The 17048-nt window shown below is 41.2% G+C and overlaps 1 protein-coding gene across 1 annotated transcript; it reads left to right on the plus strand.

Annotated features, from left to right (window-relative positions):
• The first annotated feature begins 1899 nt into the window (after positions 1–1899).
• Positions 1900–16518, plus strand: ppm1j (protein phosphatase, Mg2+/Mn2+ dependent, 1J). Its single transcript, XM_056438052.1, has 10 exons — positions 1900–2596; positions 8496–8610; positions 10121–10450; positions 11336–11448; positions 11741–11825; positions 12219–12337; positions 12865–12928; positions 13177–13284; positions 14363–14514; positions 15082–16518. The coding sequence occupies exons 1-10, from the start codon at positions 2307–2309 to the stop codon at positions 15227–15229; spliced, it is 1524 nt and encodes a 507-aa protein (XP_056294027.1). The 5' UTR covers positions 1900–2306; the 3' UTR covers positions 15230–16518.
• Positions 16519–17048: the final 530 nt, after the last annotated feature.

Here is a 17048-nt window from a genome sequence, read left to right on the forward strand (position 1 = left end):
TCTTGTTAAATGTTATAGTTACACCTGTTATACTGGGCCTGGTCGTCCCAGTGCTCGAGGTGCAAGGTAAGATGCCCATTAGTTGGGTTTCCTTAGTGTGAAGACAGGCCTTTTGATAAAGGAGGTCACTACCTGAACATGAAAATTTATTTTGATGCATTTGAATGTAATAAACATAACCAGGATACTTCAAAGAAAATATCATAAGTCAACATTTCTGCTATTTAAAAGGCATATTAGAAATGAATAGAAACATACATGTATTTTCTGGTTCCCTTGTTTCTTAGATTAGTATAAAGTTCTATCTCCTCCACAATACTACACTGATGAATACTATTTCTACTTTATAACTGTTGTTGTAAAACTACCAAAGTTCAGCTAAAAATATTTATAGATTAATCATAATACTTCATGCAGAAAAATGGTCCCTGAGACTTATACTATTATATTTGACTGATAAGCTGTATTTTACTGTTGCAGTTGGTTCAGTGGTTTGTATACTTTTGGGTGGTTTAATGTGTCCAAAAACCTTATATTTCATAAATTAATTCTAAAAGTTGTTTGTTAAATCTTAATCTGCAATGTAACAAGTAACTACAGAACAAGTAGCTTAGCTTTGTATCAAAGTACTGGAGTACATGTAGTTTAGTCAAAGTATATAGTAGAATAAATGCATCAAAAGTAGTTTTACTTGAGTAAACACACTTAGTTATGTTCCACCATTATAACGAAATACACAAGGCTCTGGCGAGTGTTTTGTTTATCTGCTGACGGTGATTTGTATTTAAAAAACAATCAATATTTCTGCATATAAATCACATATCAGCTTCGGCCCTTGAGCTGGCGGCTGAAAGATGGACTGTGACCTCGGTTAAAAGTGATTCTGTAACACAGACTGATGTTAAATTACCATTAATGCTGCTCCTTCGAAACAAGGACTCTATCTGATGCCAAACTCCAGCTCCTATGCTCTGAAATATGGTTGTTGGGCCTTTTCTACAAACTAACTGCAGTGCGATTATGTCATAATGATTTAAATCAGTTCATAATGTCCGGTTTTGGAGAATCCTCCCTATATCCTCCCATTGAAATATCTGTCATCGTGTTATCAGTGTGATTGTCTCCAGGAGAATATGCAGTGCTACTCTAGCAGTGCGTCCTTCATAGATATACACCCTGAATCATATTCCCAAAAGAGGAACATTATGGGAGATCTGCTGTGTTGGATTACATCAAACCAAATTCAGTGTCCAGTGAGTGTAAATGTAGTGAAGTAAAATATACAATGAAATACAAATTGTACTTGTGTAAATGTAAATAAACTGTGGCCTTCATAATTTATTAATTAGAAGAGATGACGATGTGTTATTAGAAAGAAACATTCAAGAACCTTTATCAATCGTTTGACAATACTACTCAATCAGATGGAGCAGTTTGTAAACCAGTGTCTTTTTTCTTTGTATGAATTGAGTTGAATTGCATAACATATATCTTATCCTTCGACTGTACTGTGCATCTGACTGCACTATTTTTTACTTTGTTGTACTATTTTTAACTGTTGGTTTCACGATATGTTTTGTATGTTTTTGTATGTCTTGTATTTTGTCCTTTCTGTGGACCCCAGGAAGATTAGCGGTCGCTAAGGCGTCAGCTAATGGGGAGCCAATAAATAAACAATAAACTAATCTATAAATCATTATTCAAATAGTTTGATGTATTTACTAAAATGATTCGCATGAGTTTAAACAAAACTATACAAATCCCTTGTAGATGTTGGTAACATGAGTTCCTGTTTTGGGGGGGGGGGGGGGTTAAAGGGACACAACTAGTTGAGTTTCATTTAACATCTCTCCAAAGTTATGCTGATAATTAAGCAACACATGTCATGGTACCGCGTCCTAAATGTGCTGACTTGCAGATGTGGTCCTGCTCGTGAGTCACTGCGAGTGAAGCAGCCGGTCGTTATTCCCCTGTTGCAGTTTGCTGTTTTTTCGGATGTGCGTGGTGTGTTCAGGGCCGGCTGCATATCTCTGTGAAGCCCAGCCTTCTGAGTGGAGTTATCTGCCGGGATCACAGCCTGCGCACCGCCAGCGAGAGCTTCATCCACTTTGAATGAGGAAATCATCGAGTCTGCCCGCATGAGAGCTGTCAGATTGGGTCGAGGAGAGGAACAACAACAACAACACACACACAAAACCGCTTCCTGAAATGATCCTCGCCGCTGCCGGTGTATTGTTTTGGGGTTTCTTCTCTCTCGTGACATCGCGTTTCATTCCTCGTCCGGATCTTTTTCGCAGTCGCTGCCGATGATGATCAGCAAAGTGAAAAACGCGATGTCCACTCTGGTGGGAGGGATGATGCCGCACGGACACCATCACCAGAACCACCAGCACCACCACGGCCACAGCCACCACTCAGGCGGCGGTAGCAGCCAGACCTGCGGACCCGACAGCCTGCCGCCGCGCTTCCCCTACGGCCGGCCGGATTTCTTGGACCTCACCCCGGAGCTCCTGCAGTACTCCACCGAGCACGCGTCACGGCCGGTGCTCACGTTAAAGAGAGACAGCCGGCTCTCCTGGCGGACGGGATACGCAGAGTGAGTGGCGTTCATGGACACAATGTCCCCACATGAAGTGTTTTTATTTATTTATTTATTTAGCATCACCAGATATGGTGTTGTATTCGTCTCCTGTTGAGTGCCAGGCCTCCGCTGCTGCAGCTGAGAGCACTGCAGCACCAAACCATGGCGGCTCCGGGAATGATGCTGTATGTGATATTTGGAGGGCAGTGTAATGAAGTCAAAACGCTCCTCATCACAACTCGGGCACATTTGTGTTCATAATTCCTCGGAGCACAGGCTCCTCCTCCAGTTTATATAACGAGTTATTCTAGAAGTGATACACAAGTGAAAGCTATGTTACCAACCAGCCTTTTTTGTGTTTCCTTTTTGATACCTCACACCAAATATCGTATCCCCACTTTGAGGTTATTTGTATTTTACACCCACGAAGAGCTGCTGAGTGTGTGTTTGTTTAATAGGCTGTACTAAATCAGAAAAAAGAAAAAAAGAAAAAGGTTTAGTGACCAATGACCATTCACTTTTCTTATGTGACTGCAAACCTGCTCATGTCCTTGGCTTTGCTGCAGGTGCTTTCATCCTCTCATACACCTGCAGTGCTCTCACAGGTAAATCTGTCCTTCTGTACACATTACATCTATTGCATCTGTCCATCCTGGAGAGGGATCCTCCTCTGTTGCTCTCCTGCAGGTTTCTTCCCTTTTTTTTCCCCCTGAAGGGTTATTTGGGAGTTTTTCCTGGTCCGATGTGAGGTTTTGGGGCAGGGATGTCTATGTGTACAGATTGTAAAGCACTCCGAGACAAATTTGTAATTTGTGGAATTGGGCTATACAAATAAACTGAATTGAATTGAATTGAAACAATGCAGCACCATCTCAATCCTCTAGTACAGCATGTGGGCTACACCACCCCCTTCCCTGTCCTGCTGCACCCATAGTGGGGAAAGAGAAAAGGCTGACTCACGCAGAGAGCCTCAAGGGGACGACGAGGTCTGTGACGTCAAGCGTCTCAGAAGAGTGAAGGATGCAGGTCACATGAGGGTGCTGTTAATGCATAAAGGGAGGTTATGGCGTGGGGGGAATGTGCACCGTCATCCGATGAAAGTCGTTGAAAGTCGTAATCAGTGGTGTTATCAGCGGTGTTTACAACACAGTGTAATCGGCTGATCTGCTCGTGCATCAGCTGTCAGGGCCTGGAAAACATTACCAGAGTGAGCAGACAACATGAACATAAAACAACCCCAAATGAATGGAAACATCTGGAAATATGGACTCTAAAGTGCAGCTTTAATGACAAACCACTTCTGTAATCGTGTCCTAACAGCTGTTCACTTAGATGAATATACGGCTGCGTGTTTACTTGGCACAGATTGAAGAAGTTGTTTATTTACTCACACAGCTGATATGGCTCTGATAAGACTGCTCGGAGCCGTCAGAGGGCGTTAAATGAACTCTGATGTACGTTGGACTGATCGAAACACCGCGTCACTGGAGATCCATCTGGCTAAAACATGTTTTAAACCTTAGCAGAGCTAGATGTATCAATTGGAGCATTTATCAGCATCATCCCTTGTGTCCGGTGTTGTTTACTCCCCCTTGAAGAACAGGGAAGGTCGAGCTGTCGAGGTGGACGCGGTCCAGCTGGAGGCCGCCCGACTGGCTTTCATTCAGACTCCCTGCAACTTCTCCACCATGATGTCACTGAGTTAGTGCCATCGATGGTAATCAGCATTCAAGCTTCAGACGACACACACACACACACACTAATTTCATTTGTTAACCTAAAATCTGTCTGCAGTTGAAGCAGCACGCAGGTTCAGGAGGCTCGATTTTAATAAGTCTATTTGATGCTTTAATGCTGCCGTGCAACATCGTATCAGCAACAACATGAGTGCACTTAACGGTGAGCCACGAGAAGTGCTTTTGTCAAATGGCTATTTAATACAATTTGATATGGAGGCGAGCTTCCGGGCACTGACATCATGAAACAGAGTGTGAGGACACAAAGACTCATTGTGGAAATGTTTTCACGGATATTTTCTCTTTCTTCAAGCTCGGATACAAATGGGAACAGATTTGAAAATGGAAAGTATTCAGATCCCTTTACATTTTTCACTCTTTGTTTCATTGCAGCCATTTGCTAAAATCAAAAAAGTTCATTTTATGTTGGATCAGCACCCCGTCTTGACTGAAAAAAAACTGAAATGTAGGAATTTTTTTGGGGGGGGCAAATTTATTATTATTTTCCTTTTAATACATTTGCAAACATTTCTACATTTCTGTTTTTTTCTGTCAAGATGGGGTGCTGAGTGTACATTAATGAGAAATAAAATGAACTTTTTTGATATTAGCAAATGGTTGCAATGAAACAAAGAGTGAACATTTTAACGGGGTCTGAATACTTTCCGTACCCACTGTAGATATCGCCTGCCGTATGACTCCATGTATACTTTATTATTATTATCAATGACGTGGTTACTCTATCTTTTTTAATAATACATGAATAAGCAGATGTGAGGTGAGCACAAAAGTCCAGGAGAAGAATAATTCAAAGCTCCCCGTGATCCTAATATGAATAAGCAGATATGAGAGAACAGATGAGTTCTTAACAGAATTACTTCATGTAGAAGTGACTAATGGTGACATCAGGATTTTCTCATTGTTTTATAAAAATAGTATTATAACAAAGCAGAACAAGCTGTTCTTCCCTTATGACGTTTTATTCAACAGTATTAACTGAGATTATATTAATTCCAAATGCCACGATGTGAAATCCTCTTTGCGAAGAGAAAGAATCAGAACATAAGACATTATAAGAAGTATTATGGTGGCCATTGTTCCAGCTACATAACCAATAACAGAAAACAAGAAACGTAAACTCTGTATTTGGTGAGACAATTTGGCTCGGCAGAAAGTTAAGATGATAATCTAAAGACAAGACAATAACTCAACATGATATTTGTCATAATTGCATGAATAAACAGACAAATCCGTCAAAGCTCTCTGTGATCCTCAAGTGAACAAGCAAACAAATAAGAGAGCGGACGCCTTTTAAACAGAATAATTTTATCATGAAAACATTTGGATGCATGATTCTCTCACAAGATTCTGAACAGATCCGATCACACGTAGCATTTAGTGGGCAGTGCCATGTTTTGTTCAATAGGCTATAATCAGCTGGTGGAGACCAAACACAGAGAGCTAAAACCGAGAGAATATTGGACACAAATCTATCAGGTGGCCAGAAACATGAATCAAAATCATGATAATGCTGTTGCATAACCCTTGGAAAGTAGGAAAAGAGCAACCGTTAGCTAACAACTTTGCCATTTCAACTTGAAAAAATGATATGTGAAAAAAAATGGTACAGTCAAATATACGTTATTGCAGGTTTTAGTACGTGGCGAATTGCTTGATTCTTTTTTTTATTAACCCAATATAAGCGATAAGCAATGAAAATTATGGAAATGTAGCATTGGTTTCTGTCAGGTGTCATGTCAGCATTGCGCCATTCGTCCATCAAACATGACGAGCCACTTCCTCTCCCTGAAAAGGAATTTAGAATATGACCCGGCTGAATATTTCATGTAACGGGTGAAGACTTTGTACAGACATGCCGTGTTTGTCTAGCTGCTCACCTCCGCCCGATTTGACGTAGTTCAGCAGCCCAAGAACACAAAAACATAGATGGATAATTTCAGAGGAGTTGCATGCACATCTGCCTCAGTCTCAACCACACAACTTCCTGTCAGAGGGAGGTTCTCAAGAGATCACGTGATCATTGCAACATTTCTTCACCCCGTGCTTTTACATGTTACAACATAAGTATCCTTCTTTTTTTTCATGACGTTTAAAAAGGTCCGGCAGCCGCAATCACAGACTTCACCGGAACTCTCAACTTCCTCTTTTGAACTCTCCTGACATGACGCCCTGGTCAGTGGGAGGGTTCGAAATGAGTTTCAGCAAACACGACTAAAAAAAAGGGTTTTTAGTCACAAGTTAGGAAAACATATGACCGAAACACAGATATGCGAAAGAGTAAGGTCACATTACAGGAAGACTGGAGCTCACATCCTCCCACACCACCGACATTATGTTCAATTATAGCTGACATGTGACAGCTCTGACCGAGAATAAGTAGCTGATTACTCTCTTTACCGCGGGAGAGGTGGAACTTCATTCCTCAGCAGAAATGGAAAGAAGACGTTTACGTGTGTGTGCAACCCAACATGGGAAGTGTTGTCAAATCGAGGATTTTCTCTCTTTTTTATGTGTTGCAACAAGGGAAAAAAAGTTGTTTTATTCAACATTATTAACTTTATAAAAAGATAATATATATTTAAAATGACACAACGTGGAATCATCTTAGAGAAGAGTAACGTTAGAGGACAAAACAGTGTGTAAATGCATTATTGTGTGAATTTGTTAGCCTCTACTGGCTGAAGCATTCAATAACAGCAAATAAAAAACATATTCTACATTATTTGCCATAACTTTTGGCCTCGGTGGAAAGTTAAGATGACAATCAGGCGACTTTGAATTCTTCCCTGTCATTGGTCCTCATGCAGACAGCGCAGTGCAGGACTCTGTGGCGCCTGTCTCCTGCTTTCAACTGATTAGACAGAGGAAGGGGCTTTTTATAATCCAGATTTGGGCAGCAGTTGTCTTTTTTTTTGGCCTCATTTCTGCTGCTCTCTGATATTAGAGCTCCTGGCCAGAAATTTTCTCCAGAGATTGTAATCAGCTGAACTATTTGCAAAGCCAGAGGTCAAAAATCTTATTTTGATGAGATTTTTTTACTCTGGATTTCTCTCATCTCCTCTGTATGACCGTCCAGTTGTTTCTTTTTTTTCTCTTTCTCTGCTTGTCAGCAGCCACTGATGAATTACTAATCTGCCTTCTGCAGAAGTTTCCGAGGGAATCTTCATGACAATACTTGAATTAGTATAATTGCACAATTTAGACATTATGCCGTATTCACCAGCTAATGTGAGGTTTTATCTATAATTGAAGCTGAAAATTTTAAATAATATGCCAGCATGAGTTCCAAACTGCAGCCTAATGTCGCAGTTTAAAGGACCGTGCCAGTGTATTTTTGTATGATTTAGTACATTTACTCTGGATTGCATTATGCAAAATAGTTTGTTTTAGATGTTGTCTTTGTTCCACTCTTCCAGGAAGCCAGTGACTTCAATAAATAATGAATATCAGTTAGCAGGTTCATGAATGTGCTTTTCCTAGATGGTGCTGAGCATCCTTGGGTGGTAATGCAGTTAAAGCTGCACTTATCAATAAATTACTATAAATATGAAAGGGGTCAAAAACAGATGATTAATTATTACCCGATGACCCTCTGTGCTGCCCCCAAGTGGCAAAGAAAATATTCTAAAAATATAAACGCAGGTTTATGATGCAGAACGATTAACAATTGATACTCTATCCCTTTAATCCATCACAGATTACACAACTCATTACATTTCGAGAACCTGCTAATTGATTTTCACAATGTACTTAAATGAATGGATATCAGCGGTTGAACAAATACATACAGAAATCTAAAACTTTGTGTTATGCACTTAAATCTGTACATTTATTGTCGAGCTAGAACATGACACAACCCTGGTGTGGTCAAACTAAATAGATGAGCTTGTTTGAGCTCCTCCAGGGAACATTGCTGCAGTATGAACCATTACTCCAAAACTATTATCCTCCACAGCTCATAATAAAAACACGTAATCCCTCCTGTAAATTCCCTCTGCGACACGACAGCATCCTGTTCCACTTTTTTCCCCTCACTCTTCCACTTCCCCCCCCATATTTCTGGCTGCTATTATATTTCCATGGAGTTCGAGGTAGCGACCGCCATACCTCATCTGGCTCCAGGCTCACGGTTCTCCCTCGCCTCTTTTCTCCATCAGGGTGATCAATGCGGGGAAGAGCATGCTGAACGAGGACCAGGCCTCTTGCGAGAAGGTGTTCGTGAAGAAGCCGAGTGGCAAACATCGGAACGCGTCGATACTGGAGGACAACGGGGTGAGCAAGAGGGGGGGAAACTCCCCGAAACGTACGATCACATGTTCAGCTGAAGGCTAAAAAACAATATTTAAATCTTCGAACACAATGCAGTCTGAGCTGTATATTGATATTTTAAAACGGGTCATTGCATGCATCGTAGTTACGTGACTCCCAGTGTGTCTTCTTATCTGGTTTGGTTTTGATGGATTAATTTCCAGCCCCTGTGGGACCTCCTCATATTTTCCCGTGTTTAATATCATACAAATGTCTCTGATACATATGCAATTTCAGGTTTAACGTGCCAGAGCTGGCTGAACATTGAGCTTTTTTTATCCTTTAAAATCTGGATAGGGCAGTTTTTTTGTCACATTGATTCATTTTCATGACATAATAAAAAAAATGTAAACGTGCGTACACACACACACACACACACACATTTCCCTGTCGAGCTGGTGTTTCACACACCGGCACACACATTCTCGTCCCTCCATTTGGTGTGAATGAATTACGTCATCTCTTTTTGCCCCCCTCCCCCGCGTGAGTGTATCACCCGAGCGGTGAGCAGACGCTTGATGCCTGTTTGTGTGTTCGTTAGTCAGTCACGCCAACTGTGCCTGTAAACACAAACACAAAGGTGGCACGCCTCTCTCCATCGGCCATAACGTCATCGTAGATCAGCAAAAGCCCTGCGATGAGTTATATTCCTGTCGCGTGTTGTCAGGACTGATGTCAGAACAATCGGTTCTGACTGGAGGCTCATATTATGTGATTGTTTGTTTTATTTGTACAATACAATTCAACATGGTGTGCGACCATATAGATCATGAAAAGCAGAGCAACACGATGTTGATGTCCTGCCAGCATTCAAATAAATACTCTCATCTAGATTTGCTGCAGGGGCCTGAACTGGAAGAAGCATATTGCTTCACATTAAAATGTTCCCAGCTGCAGACCCAGAGCCTGTAAACACTCACGAAGCTTTGCCTTGCGCTTCGAGTTGTAATCTTATGGGAGGTTTTAAATTGTCACCATTGCCATTTTTACCTTCGCATTGAAAATGCGGAAGGTAATGTTTTGATCGCCGTGTATTTATTTATTTATTTATTTATTTGTATGCGTGTTATTCGCATAAGTAAAAAAGTATTAAACCGAATTGCATGAAATTTGGTGGGATGATTGGTTATAATCCAGGGACCATTTGATTAGATTTTGGGATCAATCGGGTCAAAGGTCAAGGTCATGAAAAAGATCAAAATCTTCTTCAATCGCATGAAATTTGGTGGGATGATTGGTTATAATCCAGGGACCATTTGATTAGATTTTGGGATCGATCGGGTCAAAGGTCAAGGTCATGAAAAGGTCAACATCTTCTTTTTACCATAGCGCGATCAATTTATATCCAATTGGCATGCAACTAATGCCAACATGTTCATAATTCAATGCCCAATCTTGTGAAATGCGAAGGTATGCGCTCTACCGAGTGCCCGTTCTAGTTATTAAATGTTTTTATGCTCATTCATTTTTCCAGGACGGTACAGGAATCCCTCTCCACTTTTGGGGCGTGTTTGATGGACATGCCGGTTCCGGAGCCGCCATCATGGCCTCCAAGCTCCTCCACCGCCTCATCCGAGACCGTTTGGGAGAGATCTGTCACCTGCTGGAGAACCCCTCCAGTGCGCCACCGATCTGCCTCGCCAAGAACGGCACTGCGTACCAAGCGGACGGGAAGAAGGGGGCCGCACAGGGCCCAGAGGGCCCCGATGCTGTGCCCGACTCCTCGGTGCGCTTCCACATGGAGAAGGCCGTCAGTTTGGAGAACCTCGTGACGGGCGTCATAGAGACCGCCTTCACACAGATGGTGAGCAGATGATCTCGAACAAGCCCTGTGAGAAGCAGCACTTGGCATATTTCAAGCTGCAGGAGGTATTTGTCCACGTTGGGATCTTTTAACATCAAAATTTACTGAAGATTTTAACTTAACGTCCCAGAAAACACTGTCGGACATATTAGCTATTCTGACTAACATCACCAAAGCAACACGACATTCCCATCAGCCTCAGCTCTTCTTTGTGTTTGCGCTCATTCGAAGTTGTCAGCATGCTAACGCGCTAGCGCCAGGTGGTGAACGTGCTGAACACCTGATTAGCATTGTCACTGTGAGCATGATAGCATGCTAATGTTAGCGTTTAACTCAAAGCGATTACGTTTTGGGGATTTTCTTATCACGCTAGCGACGGCCATGGATGGAAGCGTCGTGTTTTTTTCGAGTCGTCTGAACGTCTAAACGTCTGGAGGGAATTTCTTCAAGTTAGGCACCAGCGTCCACCTGGACTCAGGGATGAACTGATTTGATTTGTTAGGTCAAAGGTCAAGGTCACAGTGACCTCATGTCCGTCTCATTCTTGTTGAATCTCAGCTCATCACGCAAATGTCTAATTGGGTTAAATGATGTTGCGATGACATTTTGGACAGACATTGTTTGAACCGGAATGTGACTGGTTCACGAACGTTGAAGGAAAGCTCGACCTAATGCAGACAGGAAACTAAAAGCGAGACTCTCCTCTGGTGCAACTACCGTCTGGTTCAGAGGATACTGATGATGACCCTGAGCTTCTTCAACAACACGGCTGTTTTGTTTTTGAATATCAATATTTGTGAAGAAAAATAATGAGCGATTCAGGACGATGAGAGGCCAAGTGAGCTCTTTAACCTGAGAGGTTTTTTTTCTCTCCTTGGATTTCAGGATGACCTCATTGAAAAGGAGAAAACATCCTATGCCATCTCTGGTGGATGTTGTGCCTTAGCTGCCATTCATTTAATGGGGAAACTCTATCTTGCCAATGCTGGGGATAGCAGGTAAGAGAAGAGAAATACCACGGGGATAAAGCATATGAGAATCTGTGTTCACTCTCCACTTCCGGAGCTTTACGTGGGAGATCTTCTCAGACAAGGTAGCTTCTTGAGCCCCCTGGGGTTCACTTTGCATACTGCGGCATCATTTAGCCTTCTCCAACCCACGCTCTTTCTTACCGATGTTCTCATGTGAGAAAAGAAAGGACATGATGGTGTTGTCTGTCTGAAGCTTCTCACCTCTGCCCCCCCCCCCACCCACCCACCAACCCACCATCTTCTTCTTTTCCCCCCGCAGGGCCATAATCATACGAAATAATGAAGTTATTCCGATGACGAATGAATTCACACCGGAGTCCGAGAGACAGCGGCTACAGTATCTGGTAATCTTCGATCTTCTATGTTTAAAATACAATTATTTTGACCAACAACCGACCAATAAACTAACCGTAGAGAACCATGTTCAAGGGGATTTCCTAATCTGGTAGGTACATAGCAAGCTGTAAGAGCAGTATAAATAGGAATAGTTGCTAACAGGACAGTTGAGCGTGATAATCAGACAACCTGGAAACGAGGCAGGAAATCCTGTCTCACTGAAACCATCTGACTCTCATGGCGCCGTGCTGAGTCACAAAGTGGTGGAAGCTGTTTCGGTTACAGCTCACTGCACTGCAGTGTCCTCTGTTCTCTTCAGAGGCGAGACAGACATTGAAGTAGAGCATTTAATTCTGCAGTTTGACGCGACCTTCCCCCCTGATGTGTGTGTGTCACTCCAGGGCTTCCTGAGGCCAGAGCTCCTGGGTAATGAGTTCACTCACATTGAGTTCCCTCGTAGGATCCAGCACAGCGAGCTGGGAAAAAAGATGCTCTACAGAGACCACACCATGACGGGCTGGTAAACCCCGGGGATCCTTTATAATCACACGTCTGACAGTTCGTCACTTCTCATGAACATTTTAGTCTCAATCAAAGGCAGCGGCACAAAATCATTTTTAAATATAGAATAATCTGACAATTATTGGTTTTACATCACGGTTGAAGTTGGCTTGTTCAAATACAAATTTGACATGAATACAAATGACAGAGAAAGGCAGAAAACATTCATATTTAAAGTACTAGAATCAGAGTGTATCTAGAGCCAGTGATTGGTTTGTCCATTTTGGGCTCCTGTAGAAACGTGGGAGCTGTATGTAGTTATACATGTCTCATTCTAGGTAACAAAAAACTTTTTTTCAGGTAATTAAACATGAAGGAAAATCTACTTCATTAATATTATATTCCATTTCTGCCAATGGATCCGCCTAAATGCTAAACACTGGTCTTTTTAACAATGAATTGCTTATCAAAATTGACGCTGAATAATTTTCCAAACAGTTTTTCAATAACTTACGTCTTCGATCTGTTGGTTGTTTTTCGTTTTAGGGCTTATAAAATGATTGTTGAAGATGATCTGAAATTCCCCCTGATATATGGAGAGGGTAAAAAGGTAAGAAACAGGGAAAACCCAACTGCATGGTGCTCGATGCACACATTCAATACAGCTGATACATTTGCATGTGGTCTTTTAGTCTGTCTGTGCAGATTTTTAAGATGGTGTCATTTCTCCATACACAGATTATTTGGTAAATTACTGTGTGTGTGTGTGTGTGTGTGTGTGTGTGTGTGTGTGTGTGTGTGTGTGTGTGTGTGTGTGTGTGTGTGTGTGTGCGTGTGTGCTTGCGTTGCTATTCACAGGCCCGCGTCATGGCGACAATCGGAGTGACCCGTGGGCTGGGAGATCACGAGCTGAAGGTGTACAACTCCAACATCTACATCAAGCCCTTCCTGTCATGCGTCCCCGAGGTGAGTGTCGGGAGTCGCGGCATCGTTGCCATGGCAACCTCAGAGCAGCTTTTGTCTTCACCTTGTTGCCGTTCTTGCAGGCTCCAGATGTTGTGCAGAGAAGCAGATGTGTTCACTGCACCAAACATTATTTCACCTTTTTATTTAAGAGATATTTTACATCGGAAGGAGGAAACATACATTAGCACGGCATGAGAACAGAGTGGGGTTGATGTTTCCTACTGTTCAGTCTTATTGTCCATATTGTGACATATGTTTTTTAATATATTATTCAAGTCCATTAAGTTTAAAACAATTCAAAAGCAGTGATTTTTTTGTTGTTGCCGGTATCCAGGAGACATTTTGAGATCTTCTTATATTGACTTCTTCCGTTATGAATCAGTGATAACATAAATAAACTGAAATAAGTTAGTGAACACTGATAAGCGTGTGTCATCAGGCTCATACTCACTCGAAGAAATAAATGTCTACGCCCTGATAAAGTTATGAGATTATCTTTGAATGGTTCTGATTACATGAACCAACCAGAACATCCTTCTCTGTGAAGCTCTCAGTGGATAAAATAACTTTTCTTTTTTTAATTATCACATAATAATCCCTGACCTGTCAAAATCTAAATACATCTTTGTTTTCATGATCAAATTCCTCCTTCGATGTATTGAAGTGTGTAATGTGCACATAGGGCCCAGGATTAGTCACACACAACCCTGTTTCAATTCCTTGTCACTCATCACAGCTTTTCAGGTTTGTTTTATGAAGTTAAAAAGAATCTCCGCCCTTCTTGAAAGACTTTATTTCTCATTTCCATAACAGGAATATTACCAGGCCTAATATTTCTTGAATTTATCAAATCTAACTATATCACTTGCTTATTGTAAGTCATTCTAAACGAGTGCTTCAACTTAATATGAAGAAAGAAAACAAAAAAACTGAGTGAACATGAACAACTTCGATACTGTAAATGGAGGTTATGCCATTTCCATGCCAGCATACATATGTTCAACAAAATGTTCTTCTTCATGCAAAATAGTGTTATGAATCTTGAGAACTTTATCAGTAATATGTTTCACTGTCCTAGGTGAAGGTTTACGACGTGGATGACAACAAACACGGCCCAGACGACGTCTTGGTCATGGGCACAGATGGATTGTGGGACGTAACAACGGACATGGAAGTGGCGGACGCTGTGTCAGCCTACTTGTCTGACTGTGACCCCTCTGATCCCATGAGGTAAGCCGTTTAATCCTCTACATTAGGCTTTAATAAGTTCCGTCATGAACATGTTGCACATGAAAGCTGCAGTTTCAGAAAACCTGTGTGACGTAGTTCTCAGTTTGTCCACCGGGTGGTGACAAATACTCAGGTCTCCTGCAAAGTTGTGCTTCATGTGAAGATGTACTGTAGCTATACAGTCAAAGTTATAGCTTCAATTTGGGGATTTAATAACATGCATGCAGATTCAAGAAAATTGTAAAGATTTTTTTAATGTCATTTTTCTCGCTGAATATTTTGTTTCATTGCAATTGTGTAATATTATATGAAGAAGTTAAAGTTGTTGACATCGAAAACACGTTATAAGGCCTTATATCTGCTTATACTATTATATGTTGTATTTTTACATACTGGTTATAAATAAGGGGGAAATAAAAAATGTCAGAAAGTCAGAAAGGCGCTGTAATTGTGTCTGATATACTCAAGTGATTAAATATGAATCTGTATATGCTTTGTGTGTGTTTGTGCTCATCTTAAATTACAGTGCACGACTTTAATTGCTGTTTTGCTCTGCGTGTTACTCAGGTACACCCTGGCCGCCCAGGACCTGCTGATGAGGTCACGAGGCGTGCTGAAAGAGCGCGGCTGGCGGCTACCCAACGAAAGACTGGGCTCAGGCGATGACATCACTGTGTTTGTGATCCCACTGGCGAGGCAGGAGCCAGAGACATGACAAGGTGTCGCAGCGACCGCTGTGACAGGGATGCCGCCTTCAGGGTCCCTTCCCACGGTCCCTCCGAGCTCCCTGAACCCTCGATCGACCGGCGAGAGAGAAAAAAAGCACCTTTGTCATCGGAGAGACTCGGGCCTGAGGAGCATCTTCACCAACCAGGACTGCACCCAGTCCAAGCCGCTTCTCTTTAGCCAAACCCAGGATAATTTTTTTTTAGTTGTCATGTAACAAAAATATTTTCGGTGACATCATAAGAGAAGTCACACTCTTCCTTCCTGCAGACCTGCTGTTCGTGACGGTCGCCAGTGACAATTAAACCCTCTTGTAGTATAAGTTTCCTGTTTATGTTCAATCTCTTCAATCCTGTGAATGGATTGTTCATGTTCAAGTCATACCATGAATGGGACTTCCTTTTGTAAAGAAAGAAAGAGAAAGAAAAGAAGAAGAAGGGGGGGGGGAAAAGGCCTCTCGCAGTTTCACAATCCATTTGGGGGATTACAGTAAAGAACGGGAGGAAACCAAAGAGATGTCGCTATGGCACGAAGTTGGAAATCTTTTTAAAAATTCAAAAAAGATAAAAGATAAACAAACAAAAAAATACATTAGATTCATGTCTGTACAATGCCGACGCATGTAGGAAGTACAAACAGTGGAATGGACCTTTTTTTAGCACTGGACTCGAACAGAATCAGTCGAGTCTGTGTCGCCGTACTTCCTGTGTTACTTAATGATGAATGAATGGCGACACCTTTGCACTTGAAGGCTGCTGCACATGCTCCGTGTTAGCCTGTTGGTTTGTAATATCTTCCTCATGAATGTGCTTATAACGATTTGCTTTATTTTTGTCTTTACATTTTAACAAAAGAAAGGTTACACTTGTGTTCAGTAAAAGAGGATATGAAGGAAAAGGAGCATTTGTTTAATTTAACAACATGTTTTTGTGTTGTTTAAAAAAAACTCTAATAGGAGAAAGTAATCTGTTTTCAGTAAACGTCTCGGTATAGTAAGATGTGATAAACTTCACACGTATGGCTTATTAATTAAGAGATTAAGGGTTTTGTAGAAGACCAGTGTATGCCCTTAAATGTACCATATACCTCTTTTTTTATCATCATTGTTATGTTATTTAGATTAACCATATATTTTTGAAGACAACATGTTTGTAAGCAGTATCAGAAGTTTTATTTTTATGTTTCTATCCATTAACTGTGCATTTAGAGAGATGGTGTGTATATGAGGTAGAGGGATAATGTGTATCAGCTTGGAAATAAATCAGATTTTTCCCATTTGCTTTGAACATTTTATTTACTCAGCCCATTAGTCAAAAGGAAATTAACCTTTGGCCTGACCGACTAATGAGTCAGAATAGTTCAGAGAGCCTGTCACTGATAATTACAGTTTGACGAAGAAGAAAGTTCAGGCACATTTTTCCAACACATACACGTGACATTAACGTCATGAGTAAGTATTAATTCATTTAAAGTCATAGATAATATCAGAAATAAAATGAAAGTTTTCTAAAATGATGCATGAACTGTTTGAAGAATAGTAAATACTCTTCTTTAGAATCAGACACGGTTTAAAGTTTTCACATTCAAGGAATGTTACTTGGTTACTGGTGCATAGCAGTAAACATAGAACATGGTATTCAGGCATAATTTAAAATAAAATATGAAAAGAGCATGTGAGAACATTAAAAGTGTCTTCTTTTAGATTCATGTTTTGTGACATGGGCACAATTTAATCCTTATTTAAAATGAATATGGCAACTTCACGTTGACACAAACTGGCCGGACACTTCTGATTTAGATGGCGAGTG

The sequence above is a fragment of the Pseudoliparis swirei genome, chromosome 18 (genome assembly GCF_029220125.1).
Source record: "Pseudoliparis swirei isolate HS2019 ecotype Mariana Trench chromosome 18, NWPU_hadal_v1, whole genome shotgun sequence".
Lineage (NCBI taxonomy): Eukaryota > Metazoa > Chordata > Actinopteri > Perciformes > Liparidae > Pseudoliparis > Pseudoliparis swirei.